At 39.0% G+C, this 15,385-nt stretch overlaps 2 protein-coding genes across 2 annotated transcripts; one reads left to right on the top strand and one right to left on the bottom strand.

The window, feature by feature from the left end:
- Positions 1-1,799: 1,799 nt before the first annotated feature.
- LOC129242293 (uncharacterized) lies at positions 1,800-5,744 on the bottom strand. The gene is made up of 8 exons (XM_054878862.1): positions 5,626-5,744; positions 5,123-5,368; positions 4,705-5,032; positions 4,077-4,648; positions 3,708-4,014; positions 3,336-3,647; positions 2,097-2,270; positions 1,800-2,024 (listed from the first exon to the last, which is right to left on the bottom strand). The coding sequence occupies exons 2-8, from the start codon at positions 5,356-5,358 to the stop codon at positions 1,983-1,985; spliced, it is 1,971 nt and encodes a 656-aa protein (XP_054734837.1). The 5' UTR covers positions 5,359-5,368; positions 5,626-5,744; the 3' UTR covers positions 1,800-1,982.
- A 1,143-nt stretch (positions 5,745-6,887) lies between these two features.
- Positions 6,888-9,601, top strand: LOC129241620 (sorting nexin lst-4). The gene is made up of 3 exons (XM_054878057.1): positions 6,888-7,771; positions 7,847-8,496; positions 8,735-9,601. The coding sequence occupies exons 1-3, from the start codon at positions 7,004-7,006 to the stop codon at positions 9,024-9,026; spliced, it is 1,710 nt and encodes a 569-aa protein (XP_054734032.1). The 5' UTR covers positions 6,888-7,003; the 3' UTR covers positions 9,027-9,601.
- Positions 9,602-15,385: the final 5,784 nt, after the last annotated feature.

Below are 15,385 nucleotides of genomic sequence, written 5' to 3' on the forward strand. Positions count from 1 at the left end.
CATTTATTGCATAATAAACAAATGAAATTATAAGTAAATTGAAAATAGAAATTAAAAAAATTGAAGGATTTATTGCGAAAAATCAAAGAAATATGGTACTCGACTCCCGCAGACACCTGCCGTAGGATTATCAATTCTATGCGAAATTGAACACAAAAAGTCATTGGCAATTAAGGTGGACACAGTGGTTATTGATTAAAATTCGATAATTACCAATATTAACAGCATATTTAATAATAGTAACAAAAAGGAAATTTCCATGTGGTCATTAAAATAGGTACGAAACAGAAATAGATACGATACAAAAAGAACTTAGTGACTTTGTGACAAGGGAGCAGAGGTCGCGGTAGGCCAAAGAATACTCGGTGAAGGTCAATGTTGCTCGATCTAGTAAATGCCGACATCACATGGGAGGGCGCAAAAATAACAGCCCAGAACCAAGTACGATGGAAGAGTCTTGTCGAGGCCCTATGCTCCTGAGCCGAGTGAACAATGAAAAAAATTGGTTATGAGGTGAATAGCTCCTACTCCATACCAAGAGAAGCATCCCCAAATCATTATGCCGCCGTCACAGTGCTTGATTTTTTTTTTCGTGTATCACTGGGAGAACTCTTGTCCTTTAGGAAGTATGCCATTTCGCCCAGCATCATAGCCAAATAAATTTATTTTTGTTTCACCGCTCCAAAGTATGTCATACCACTTTTTCGTACCCTCTGATCCACACCATGACTTGTGCTCTTGAGCAAAACTGATCCTCTTCCTTAAATTTGCTTGTTTCAATAGTAGAACTTTTCGAGCTATTCTGTCTGTTCAGGTTGTACAATCGAAGCTGTACATTTCTTGCTGATACATGTTGTTGATTTCAGCTGCAATGGCCTTTTTGCTAGCACGTCGTTCTGTGAATTTTTTGGGCTTAAGGGCATTTGCAACAAAATTTTTGGACCATCCAAGTGACCCAGCGGTAAATTTTCCCCAATTTTTTTTTGTTTTCGAAGATTTGCCAACAAGCCTCGCTTCTTAACTATACAATGCTCCGCACGACCCATCTTTAAATGCAATTCATATTAGTTATTAAATGAACCATATAATTCACTGCCTACGTTACATTCAATATTTTTCACGTAATTAGTGGCCATGCAAAATTACACTTTCTAAAAATAACCGAATCTGTGCAACCAACAACGAAACTCGATATAATGGTCAATAACACCCTCAAATTTTTCCCGAGCGGCACAATGAAATCGATAGATAAAGGCAGCGTATCTATTTTAATGACCACATGTGTATTTCTGTATTTTTTTTTACTCTAAGCAATTCTAATGATGTATGTAAATGCCAGTTAATGTTATTTTGAATTTGAGTTTTTCTTATATTATATAGAATTTTACATGAGTAAAAACTCACGCATTTTGAAATATGTGAGTTGTTTCCCCCGAAGTTACGTCCATAATAATGAATCAAATTTTGAAATATGTTCATGCAGAATAGCCATCACATGGATTGGGTCATCAAGTAGGCGACAGGGCTGCATTTGTATAACTGCCTAAGATTAGATATTTTTTTAAAGTAAGTTCTAGTCATTGCGGCGGCAACTGATATTTCCCCAAGAATTTAAATAATTCGGATTTATACGTCTAGGACTCATATTTATATAAGTCAAAACTTCCTTACGATGCAATAAATTCGTACAAATGTATGTGCACATCCCGGTAGAATTTCAAAAAAAGCCAATATTTCTTCGTTGCAACTCAACTCATGGATGGTAAGAGATTTGGAGGCCTCAAAAGAAATAAATTAAATGACTATAACACTATATGGTTTATGTTTATTTAATTTTTAGTAATAAGATGCCATAAGTCATGGAAACTTTAGGAAATATTCTGAAATTCTATAAACTAAAGACATACACTTTTATAATGTTTTATGAAAAACACATAAACGGTTACAGCGTCAATATGAGTTATTCTGGTTTTTCTTTAATTTCACTCACTACAGACTTCCGAATGTTTGTCCCAAGCGTTAACCTAGTAATACCATGGAAATACCAATTTAACAAATAAAATCTATAGTTGAATGAATATCACATATTAACGCACCTGGCAATCCCTACTACAGTACCACTGATTGCCACAGCCAGCGCAAACAAAGCGTGCTTCATGCATCTTGCACTCTTGGCATAATTGTAGATCATTGTTGTGCACATCGCGCATGGTTTTATGCGTAGATTTTACATAACCGGACATATCGTAGTAACTATTGTGCTGGGAATTCTAGAAAAAAAGAAAAAAAATAATAATTATTAAATTTAGTTATTAGCGTTTAAGTGGTGAAAAATTATAGGGTGGGCCATGTAAAATTTGCTTTTTGAATCGGCTATAAAAAAATAACTAATTAATATTTTTTCAAACTTTTTTTTTTATTTTGAAGATTGAACATTGTCATTTATGAATGAAAAATAATATCGTTCAAATGACTGCCACGACTGGCTTTACAGTAGGCCATTCGATCAACCCAATTTTGAAGCACATTTTCAATTGTTTGGGCTCCAATTTCATGAATGGCTTCTTTTCGTGTTTTAAAGCATCAATCGTCTCTGGATGGTTCGCATAGCATTTGTCCTTAACGGCTCCCCACAAAAAATAGTCCAACGGGCTTAAATCACAGCTCCGAGGCGGCCAATTGATATCGGAATTTCGGCTGATTATTCCGTTTCCAAAAAACGGTAGCCAAAAGTTCGAGTGTAACTTTGGCAGTGTGACTAGTTGCACCGTCCTGTTGAAACCAAATGTCGTCCATGTCATCCTCTTTAATTTTTGGAAACAACTCGTTGAGCATGTCACGGTAACGCTCGCCATTTACTGTAACCGCGGCTCTTCGGCCATTTTCGAAAAAAAATGGCCCGATGATGCCGCCAGACCAAAAACCGCACCAAACAGTGATTCGTTGTGGATGCATTTGCTTCTCTACAGTAACGTGTGGATTATCTGAGCCCCAAATCCAACAATTTAGCTTATTGACGTAGCCACTGATGTGAAAATCAGAAAAGAAGAAGAAGACTCACCACTTTAGAAAAAGGTTTTCAATATTTCCCAATTTTGTTCAAGCGTATAGCGTCCCATTTCGTAAATGTCAAACCTTTAAGTAAATTATGGACACATTTGACATGTCATTTGTGTAACCATTCTCAAAAAAATAGGTGGTTCAAAAAGCAAACGCTACATGGCCCACCCTGTATATATACCTAAATTAAATGCATAGAGTTGATTAATTTATATAGATATTTTGAAATATGTATATAATTAGGAGTCTTATATTTAAAGATATAATGTATTTACCACATCTAGTGCCGTTCTTAGAAGTCCTGATTTTGAATTCTGAATTTTTTGTGGGTACCGATTAACGCAATTCACCGGCGTTATGGAAATTTCATTGCAACTGCCATCGTTCTGTAGACGATAGTAACTTTTTTGGCTTTCTGTGTTAAATTTAAAACCTTGTGTGGCTGGCGCACTCGGCTTAACATGTAAGGGGCTGTTGTTACGCGACGTTGTACTAAGTAATTTCTCTAACGTTGGTGTATAATTTGATCCGTTGCAATTATATGACGTCTCCATTAGCAGACTGTTGGCATCAATACATTGAGGTACCTTAACAGAATATATATATAGGGATTAATCTGAAATAAAATCAAAAAACATGCAACTCACATCAGGCGGCGTACTCACAGCTCTCACGCTGTAACTAGAGTCGTTTGCTTTAATACGTTTTCCAACGCGTGGAAAAACAACGGGATTTTGCTGCCGGAAATCCGCAACCATACTCTTAACATCTATGAATGGGCCCTGTCTACCTACTTTTGACTTCAATTTCTGTTCCAAATACTGATACTTTTGCAGTTCTGGGCTATCATCATTAAACACCGTATGGTGAATAGGTGATGAATTGATTTTCCCATCATTAATGTCATAATTAGTCATTTCGGCACGCTGTAGGATGTTGCTCGATATTAAAATGCTATAAAGAGGTAAAGTTAATTTGTACAATATTTCAGTAATTTAAAATGTATGTAAACAGACTTTTGTAAACGATTTGTATTGTTGCTCTCCTTTTGTAAATCTTCCGTTTTCATACTGGCACGATTTTCAATAAGCTGATGAGTGGTAGAAAGACCAATATTGGCTGACGTCGACGTCGACGCCGACGACTGGGGCTCCGATAAATATGATTCTAATTCTTTCAATACTTGTAAATTATATTTATGCTCTTCAAATTTTCTGTCTTTTATTCCCAATACATGCTTCGCTCGTGATAATCTTGCCAGCATCTCTTCCTTAACTCTTTTTAAATTCAACAACCGATTCCATTCAGTTTCTTTTGTTTGCAAAATATCATTCAGAGTTTGTATATCCAACATCAATCGTGTCATACTTTCGTCGATTGCATCTGATGTAGAACTCTTGTGTTTTACATGACTTCCAACAACTTCATCGTACTTCGGAAACATTTCATTGATTTCTCTGTACAAATGTGTCGAAGTTGGCCGCTCTGGTTGATGTCTCTTATTTGCATTGCCATTTTTTTCTGGGGTAGGCGTTGGGGAATGAGCTCTTTTAAGACAATTTTTATCGTTTGAGTCTATTGCGGATTCCTGAAAAATAAAATATTAACATGGATATTTTATGTTATAAAAAAATATATATTTACTTCAATTGCAGGAGTTTCAACCAATTCTTTTGACTCTTCCACTAACTCCTTTGGCTTTTCAAACTTTTCATCTTTTGGCTTCTCTTTAATTTCTTCTTCTTGCACTTTTTTATTTTCTTCTTTACTCTTAATGGGCGAACTATACTCAACATCGGATTCATCAAGATCAATTGTTTCCGATAAATTATTCGTTACTTTATCTTCTTTGCAGGTATCAGATGAATTATATTCCTTTTCACGCGGAAGAGATACTTCTATGGGAGATTCTTTTTTCCTCAAGCATAGCAAATATTCTTTGCTTTTTTCACGTTTCGCTTTTCCATTGAGCCTGGTTATCAAAAAAATTTATGTATATTAGTCTTTCTAAGTTCATAAATTTTTTCTTCATGTCCAAGCACGAAAACCAGAATATGCATACCATTTAAGTGATCTCGACTTGTATTTAGTGCATAATTTTCTTCTAAACGGCAGCCTTTGTTCCCTCTTAACAGATCTCTGCCTCGGAGGACTGTTGTACAATCGATCAGATTTCCCGGGCTTTCTGTTAGGCTGCGAACTGATAGCGGCGTTCATAAGTTCATCATCATCCTCTTCGCTGTACTCATCACTGCTTATAAGATTCTCCGAATCATCGTATATATCGAGACTTGACATTTTGAGAAGCCTAACAAAAAATTAGTGAAATAGTATTACTCCTTACCTATATACATATAATTTATAAATAAAATAAATTGTTTATACCACGAAACAACAAATTGCCCTTACACACTATTATCAAGCAAACAATAAGAACAGCGACCCTAATTCACGCTAGTCAATGAGACTTCTGTCCGTAGCCGGCTTTACTGGTAAAACATTTGGCAATGAATTATGTTCTCGCTATTTGACTTTTCTTCATCAAATTAATAACAAAATACTCACAAACGTTGCCCAATTATGTTGAGACAATTTTTCAAGGATTTTCCACGCCAACACTATGTTTTAGCATCAAACTTACTCCCATTAATAAAATCTGTAATCCCAATTAGATGACATAGCGATGACAGTTACAATCCAACAAAATCGATAACTGTTTATAAGGGTTGCCTCAGTTTATATTTATTAAGTCGTAAATGTTATCCATTTAATTTGAATTTAAATGGCTTCATACAATCATCATTATATAAATTATACTATGTCAAACTTAGTCAGAGAAATACTGGCCCAACTGGCGTTGTGTGCAAAAATTGAAAACTTTCTTTACAATAGTAAAGTAATAGTAACTTTTCTTATTTTACACATATGCCCCTAAAAATTCATAAAATTTTACATATTACTATATATATAAATATATAATTGGCGCATACATCGTTTTTGGGTGTTTGGCCGAGCTCCTCCTCTTATTTGTGGTGTGCGTCTTGATGTCGTTCCATAAATGGAGGGACCTACAGTTTCAAACCGACTCCGAACGGCAGATATTTTTATGAGGAGCTTTTTCATGGCAGAAATACACTCAGAGGTTTGCCATTGCCTGCCGAGGGGCGACCACTATTAGAAAAATGTTTTTATTAATTTGGTTTCACCGAGCTTCGAACCAACGTTCTATCTGTGAATTCCGAATGGTAATCACGCACCAACCCATTCGGCTACGGCAGCCGAATATCATATATATCACTAGCTTAGAGTGAAAAGTTGCTAAGTAAACTTAAATAAAAATAAAACTAACGAATCGGTTCCTAAAATATATAACAACCTGTTCATTTCCAATTGTTTATATTCGGTACTAAGCAGCATTGCTAAGTCCAAAATACTCACCGAATATGTAATAGGTCCCAAAGAATATAGAAAATTTTCATCAACTTTGTGGAAGTCTATTTGGTTTCATTAGATATGTTGCAAACAAGTACTTAAATAAAATTACTTGGAAAGATTTTTCTTCATTCTATAGGTAGGTGAAATGGTTGAAGTGCCAGTCTGGCACTCCCCAAGTAGCACTGAAGCGCCATTCTGATATGAAATTTGAAAAACTAGGCTTAGTAACTCTTCCCTATAAGCTGCTATAATACGAGTATTATTTTCCAAAATACACATACCTTTTAAAATATGGAGGAGCTATTGCCATCTCCAATTCGGTTACTTGCTTAGAACTGGCAACACTTATTTGAACGATTATTTGGATTAAAATACAACTCTGTAAAGCTCTTAATCATTTTGAAGATTACGACTTTCGAACAACACCTATTTGTCATTGCTAGATTGGTCACTTAATTTTGTATGTAATTTGTTTAAACATTGAAATAAGTTATAAATTTATTTTGAAATGACATCGTATGTACGAGCAATGTACGATTTCTCCGGTGAGCCGGGTTCGTCGGAGATTTCAATAAACGTTGGTGAAGTCCTAGCTGTTACTCGAACGGATGTCGGCGAAGGTTGGTGGGAGGGAAAGAACAGCAAAGGAAAGGTTGGCCTCTTCCCAGCAGCATATGTGGAGGTGCTGTCGGCCGCTGAGGCGCAGAAACTCAATAATCAAGCTAACACCAATATTCCCGCCGCAGTTCCTGCGAATACTGCAAACTCAACCACGACTGCCACTACGGACACAATACATCGGTATGATCAAAACGCTGACGAATATGACGATTGGGAAGACGACTGGGATGATGATAACGATACTTATTCCGAAATAGGACCCAGTGGTGCGGCAAAGCCTGCTACCAATCAAGCTGCTTACGCCACTACACTCACACATTCCGCTAGTAACTATGACCATAAAAATCTGCCCGCAGCACCTATGGATGACACTATGTCATTAGCTTCAACAGCCGCATCGAACAACACAGCTACTTTAAAGAAGTCTGGTATGTTCGGCAAAAGCTCCGATTCATATATACTAGGCTTGGGGAATAAAGAGAAACTATCTGATCACGAGATTGTACATATAACGAGTATAGATAATTTCTTTTATTGGCAAAGTAATCATCAGTCGTATACTGTAATTGTGGCCAGCCCTAAAAAGGAGTCTAAATTTAAAGGAATGAAAACTTTTATTGCATACCAGTTAACGCCAAGTTTCAATAATATATCTGTAAGTTCTATATGCAACAATAACAGCACGAAAAATTTATTAACAAAGTGTTACTGATTGAATTTTTCGTTACAGGTATCAAGACGATATAAACATTTTGATTGGTTACACGAACGTTTGGTGGAAAAGTTTTGCCTCATTCCCATTCCACCGTTGCCAGACAAGCAAATTTCTGGCAGATATGAAGAGCAATTCGTGGAGCATCGACGTGTTCAGTTACAAGAGTTTGTGGACTGGGTGTGCCGTCATCCAGTAATGTCACAGTGTGAAGTATGGCATCATTTTTTGACTTGCAATGATGATAAAATGTGGAAATCAGGCAAAAGGAAAGCCGAACGAGACACATACGTGGATGTCACTTATTGTTGGGCTATATCACCGCCTGAGAAGACATTGTTGCCTTCACTTGTAGACGCTCAAATGGAGAGTTGTTCACTGTTCACGCATGCGATGGATACTGCAGTTAGAAACCTTTTGGCATTGTCCAACGAAACAGCGAAACGTTATCAAACACAATGTAAAAAAGAATTCCAACGTATAGGTGATGGTATGTCAGATCTAGCGAAGGCTTTGAACATTGATGAGCGTCGAGCACCTTCAAAAACAACGCCGTTATCGGAAAGCGTGGGACGCGTTGGTGGTATTTTCATAGGCATTGGACAACTATTCGGTGATCAGCCAAAATTAGACTGGATACCATTTTCCGATCGTTTGCATATATACAGGTAAAATATATTGCATGTTACAATACAGCTATGAAAATACAATAGTAAACAAAGTGAGGCCCTTAAAGTTATATAGAGACATAGTATTTGCTTTTAAAAGCTTATCTATCTTTGTAACTTATCTTTGCAACTGTTTAATTCACTTATCAATCTTTTTTATACCTATATTATATAAATATACATACATATTTTCTTGAACTTCTATGCTACCTGATTACCCATTTCTTTTCTCTTTCAGAGGTGTCCTCAACAGCTTTCCTGATATCCTTTCAACGCATAAAGGAGCAATGCAAAAGCGCAAAGAATGTGAACGTTTGACCGCTGAGCAAAAGATGAGCAATGCCCAAATGGCCGAGGTAAATCGTCGTACCGATGTTATTTCCTACGCTGTAATGGCTGAAATGTCGCATTTTAAACAAGAGCGTGACACACATCTGAAACAAGCGCTAAAATCTTTTATTGAGGAACAAATTAAGTTTTATTCCAACGTAGTTAGTAGACTGCAAGAAGCACACCGTCAGTTTGACTAATTTGCTAATCGCTGTTCCCTGAACCCTAGCCGCTTTGTACTGCTTTAGTGTGTGTGAGATCACCATGAAACCAACAATAGAAACACAGCACAACAAATATCCAAAACAAGTCTCATATCTTCATTAAATTCTAATTGCAACGGCGAAAACTTAAGTGCCCCAGCTGCAAAGAGTCAAATGTTAGTACTATTTTCTGTGAAGAATGATATGCAAGTATGCTTGCATGTATTGTTGAGGCATTATTAACGCAATTATTAAGAATAATCTATTTTCTATTCATATAGCAGGGTTTATTTTGTTATGCAAATAAAAGTTGTATGCAATTTTATATAAAAAGTGATCATGTTGGCATATCCATAACAGTAGTGCAATCATTTGATGTACAGTTATTTATAGTGATTTAATTTTTACGTGCATTTACGACTTGGGTACTTTGGTTTTCGATCGGCTCAATTAACTGTATTTGTTTCATTTATAGTATTTTATATATTGTGAATATTATCTAATTTGAGCGTACTAAAGTGTTAAATATTATATATTTTATATGCAAATATACAAGTTTACACAAAATATAACGGGTTGGCTTACAATTAACTGGTAATTATGTTGTTGTTGTGACAGCATAAAAATTCCCTAGAAATGTTGGGGGAATGGTGCTTAAGTGACAGTTCTTGGCCGAATAAAAATTCGGCTCGCTCCGGTAACGTGTAACCGACTGCCGTGGTAGCAGTTAATTATATGTATAGGGTTTTCCAAACAGAAGTGTTATTTTGATATTCAAAGAAAAATTCTATTTTTTAATATAATTGATCGGATGTTTATTTCATTATAAAGAGAAAGGTATGCCGTTAATAGTGAAAAATAACATCAGGCAAATGCCCACCACGACCACGCTTCCAGGACAATATCCTTTTCATGAAAATTTCCATAACCGAATTGCAAAGTGGATGCCCTATATCCTCGATAGCCTCACGAATTCCATCTTTGAGGTCTTGAATCGAGCTTGGGCTGTTTGCGTAGACCTTCTTTTCACGTGGCTCCAAAGGAAAAAAGTCACAAGGTGTTAAATCACAAGATCTCGGTGGCAAATTGTGATCACCTCTTCGAGAGATGAAACGTTCTGAAAACTTTTCCCGCAAAAGATCAATGGTTTCGTTGTTTGTGTGGCACGTAACGCTGTCTTCTTGAAAATAAACGTTGTCCAGATCAATACCATCCAATTCCGGCCATAAAAATCGTTAATCATCTCTCGATAGCGAAATCCATTTCAAAATAACACCTATTATTGGAAGACCCTTTACATACATACTTGCTTATACTAGAGAATGTTAATAGAATGAGTCGCGCAAATGTTAAATGAATTTTTTCTGTGTTCTAAATAGTAGATCCACTGTAAGAGATTCACCATTTATAAAGAAGCGCTAGCGCTTATGAATGAAATAGTTTTTGTTGTGTTGTATAGTAGAACTGCTTGGCAACGAAGTGGCCATCGCGCGCGCATGCTACTTTTGCGCCTATGAATGTATTTTTTTTTGTATTGTTTTGTAAGTACAACATTTTTAATTTCGGCAAATGGAAGACAAAAGCATGTTGAAGAAAGAAGTGATTGCTGGGGTCGTGCTTATGTGTATGCATGTGTACACATTGTAAAGGGTGAACACATTGGAGGCATTTTTTCCATTAGTGCTTTTTTGGCAGATCACGCGTAAATATTGTCAAACTAAATATGATACATAAAAGACTTAGACCTCAATAACGTTTACGAATCATACAATTGTATTACGAAAATCGACGCTCTGTGAAAAGTGTTCATTGCGCGCTCAGGTTAGTTTATGGTGTTATGGCGGTTCAGCGATGAAGCCCATTTTCGGCTTAATGGTTATGTCAATAAGCAGTATTTCCGTATTTTGACTGAAGAGTAACCCGAAGCCATTTCTTCTTCTTCTTAATTGGCGCGATAACCGCTTACGCGATTTTGGCCGAGTTTAACAAAGCGCGCCAGTCGTTTCTTTCTCGTGCTAACCGGCGCCAGTTGGACACACCAAGTGAAGCCAAGTCCTTCTCCACCTGATCTTTCCAACGCAGAGGAGGCCTTCCTCTTCCTCTGCTACCACCAGCTGGTACCGCATCGAATACTTTTAAAGCCGGAGCGTTTGTATCCATTCGGACGACATGACCCAGCCAACGAAGCCGCTGGATCTTTATTCGCTGCGCTATGTCTATGTCGCCATAAAGCTCATACAGCTCATCGTTCCATCGCCTGCGATATTCGCCATTGCCAACGTGCAAAGGTCCAAAAATCTTACGCAGAATCTTTCTCTCGAACACTCCAAGCGTCGCTTCATCGGATGTTGTCATCGTCCAAGCTTCTGCGCCATACGTTAGGACGGGCATGATGAGAGTCTTGTAGAGTGTTAGTTTTGTTCGTCGAGAGAGGACTTTACTGCTCAGTTGCCTACTTAGTCCAAAGTAGCACTTGTTGGCAAGAGAGATTCTACGTTGGATTTCAAGGCTGACATTGTTATCGGTGTTAATGCTGGTTCCTAAATAGACGAAGTCTTTTACAACCTCGAAATTATAACTGTCTACAGTGACGTGGGTGCCGATACGCGAGTGCGCCGACTGTTTGTTTGAAGACAGGAGGTACTTCGTTTTGTCCTCGTTCACCACCAAACCCATTCGCTTTGCCTCTTTATCCAGTTTGGAGAAGGCAGAACTAACAGCGCGGTTGTTAAGGCCGATGATATCAATATCATCGGCATACGCCAACAATTGTACGCTCTTATAAAATATTGTGCCTGAGCGATTAAGTTCTGCGGCTCGTACGATGCTCTCCAACATCAGGTTAAAGAAGTCACACGACAGCGAGTCACCCTGTCTGAAACCTCGTTTGGTATCAAACGGCTCGGAGAGGTCCTTCCCAATTCTGACGGCGCTGCTGGTGTTGAGCAACGTCATCTTACATAGCCGTATTAGTTTTGCGGGGATACCAAATTCAGACATAGCGGCATACAGGTAACTCCTTTCCGTACTGTCGAATGCAGCTTTGAAGTCGACAAAAAGATGGTGTGTGTCGATTCTCCTTTCATGGGTCTTTTCCAAGATTTGGCGTATTGTGAATATTTGGTCGATGGTAGACTTTCCAGGTCTGAAGCCACACTGATAAGGTCCAATCAGTTGGTTGACGGTGGGCTTCAGCCTTTCACACAATACGCTCGCTAGAACCTTATAGGCGATATTTAGAAGACTAATCCCGCGGTAATTGGCACAAATTGCAGGATCGCCCTTCTTATGGATTGGGCAGAGCACACTTAAATTCCAATCGGCAGGCATGCTTTCATCCGACCATATTCTGCATAGGAGCTGATGCATGCACCTTACCAGCTCCTCGCCGCCATGTTTGAATAGCTCAGCCGGCAGTCCGTCGGCGCCCGCGGCTTTGTTGTTCTTTAGCCGTGCTATTGCTATTCTCACCTCGTCGTGGTCGGGTAACGGAACTACAATTCCGTCGTCATCGATTGGGGTATCGGGATCTTCACATTCTCTATGACATGCGCAGCTGTCACTGTTTAACAGGTTCGAGAAGTGTTCCCTCCATAATTTAAGATTGCTCTGTACGTCAGTCACCAGTTCGCCGTCTTTGTTCTTACAGGAAAACGCCCCGGTCTTAAAACCTTCTGTAAGCCGCCGAACTTTCTGGTAAAATTTTCGGGCGTTGTTCCTATTGGCCAGCATCTCAAGCTCCTCGCACTCACGTATTTCGGCCTCTCGTTTCTTCTGTCGGATAATACGTCTCTCTTCCTTTTTCAGCTCTCTGTAGCGATCCCACATGGCTCGCGTTGCGCCCGATCGCAGCGTGGCTCTATAGGCGGCATCTTTTCTTTCGGCGGCAGCATGACATTCCTCGTCGTACCAATTGTTTTTTCGGGCTCGCCGGAATCCGATTTCTTCTTCGGCGGCGGTACGTAGGGAACGAGAAATGTTGGTCCATTGCTCGCGCATGCCGGTGTGTTGGGCAGTGCTCTCCGAGAGCAGGAGTGAGAGTCGAGTGGCGAATCTTCTGGCTGTCTGTTGTGATTGCAGCTTTTCGATGTCGAACATTCTTTGCGTAGGTAGATGTACATTTTTTGCTGCACAGAGGCGTGTGCGCAGTTTGGCTGCAACAAGGTAATGATCCGAGTCGATGTTGGCTCCTCGGATCGTACGTACATCTAATACACTAGAAGCGTGTCTTCCATCTATCACAACATGATCGATCTGGTTTCGCGTTTTTCGATCAGGAGAAAGCCAGGTAGCTTGGTGTATCTTTTTATGCTGGAATCTGGGACTGCAGACTACCATTTTTCGGGCCCCGGCGAAGTCGATCAGCCTCTGTCCGTTACCGGATGTTTCGTTGTGCAGGCTGAATTTTCCGACTGTGGGACCAAAAATTCCCTCCTTGCCCACCCTGGCGTTGAAGTCGCCAAGCACGATTTTTATGTCGTGGCGGGGGCAGCGCTCATAGAAGGAATCTTTGGTCGCATCGTCCTTCTCTTCCGTCGGGGCGTGGGCGCAAATTAGCGAGATGTTAAAAAACCGCGCTTTGATGCGGATTATTGCGAGACGCTCGTCCACCGGAGTGAACGACAGTACTTGGTGACGAAGTCTCTCTCCCACAACAAATCCGACACCGAATTTGCGCTCCTTTACATGGCAGCTGTAGTAGACGTCGCAAGGTCCTATGTTTTTCTTACCTTGCCCCGTCCATCGCATCTCTTGGATGGCAGTGATGTCAGCCTTTACTCTCACGAGGACATCAACCAACCTTCCCCATTAAGGGACCGGACATTCCAGGTGCATGCCCTCAAATCGTATTCCTTATTTCGTTTGCAGGGGTCGTCATCAGTGTTGGAAGTTCTCATCCGAGGCTTTGTTGCTGTTTTCATTGGGGGGGATTTTTAAGTGGCGGGTCCCAAACCCAGCGCACAACCAGCTATGCTGGGATGCTTCGCCTTCTCACGTTAGCTCACTCCCGAACGGGTGTTCGGAAGCTAACCAGAGGATACGTGGGCTAATCCCGGACGTTGTGAGCTGCTTGAACCATATGTAGAAGAATCGTCCTGGCCACTCCCAAGTGAATGGCGATCAGTAACTTTCCCCACTTGCGTGGACTTCTACACATGGAACCATCCTCCCGAAGCCATTACATCCATTGAAAACAACCGTTTGGTTCGGTCTATGGGCCGGAGGAGTCATCAGCCTATATTTCTTCAAAAATGAGGCGGACGCCAATGTAACAGTGAATGGTGCGATAAACGACTTTTTGATACCGGAAATTAAAGTCCGTGAACTCCACAACATTTGACCCCCTTACCATACAGCCCGTGAAACAATGGATTTACTGCGACGTCGTTTCGGTGAGCAATTTATCTCTCGTCTCGGGCCAGTGGATCGGCGACAAAGATCGTATGGTATCACACCTTTAGACTTTTACTTGTGAGGGTATGTGAAGTCTAAATGTTTTGTGGATAAACCAGCTTCGATTGAGACATTGGAAGCCAACATTACTAAAGGTATTCACGAGATACCCATCGAAGTCCTCCAGCAAGTCATACAAAATTTGTGTATACGAATGTCCAAATTACGCGCAGTTTGGGCCAACATTTGAAAGGGATTATCTTAAAAAATGTATGTCATGAATAGTTCAACACAAAAATAATAAAGATTGTCCAAACAATTTGAATTTTCGTTGTTTTATTTCAACTGAATTGATCACCCTTTATATGCATGCATTTATGTATGTACATAGTTACATATGAATAAATTTGTTTTTTAGGGAGGAATTGTTTTCAGTTGGGAAGACAAAAAGGTGTCTCATATAAGTATTTTGCACGTGAAGCCGATTGAGGTAGTAGTCTGGTCAAATAGCCATTTTAGATATTTTTTAGGAATTTTGTTTTAAAGAAAATAAAATGTGATCGTTTTGTTTTTATAGTGTTATTATTGACATCAAATAGTATACAAAAACAATTTTTTTTTACATATATTTTTATAGTAGGGCGGCACCGAAGTAGGCGTGTCAACAGGATTTTGGCTCTTCAGGACATCTGAAAATACCTGTTTTTTTCAAAAGTCCACCATTTTGTTATTTTTCAAAAAAGTTTTCCCATTGTAGCACCTGCCAGAATGACAAGGCTACAGAATAATAATTAGTTTAACTTTTTCGCTTCAGACTAGCTTAGGTACATCTTTAAATTTTTGCGATTTTTTTTATTCATTTATAAACTGTTTCACAGTTTCACACATTAATAAAATTAAAAATTAATCCCTACTAATATTATAAATGTGAATGTAAGTTTGTTTGTTACGCTTTCACGCCA

This window comes from Anastrepha obliqua, chromosome 3, assembly GCF_027943255.1.
Source record: "Anastrepha obliqua isolate idAnaObli1 chromosome 3, idAnaObli1_1.0, whole genome shotgun sequence".
NCBI classification, from domain to species: domain Eukaryota; kingdom Metazoa; phylum Arthropoda; class Insecta; order Diptera; family Tephritidae; genus Anastrepha; species Anastrepha obliqua.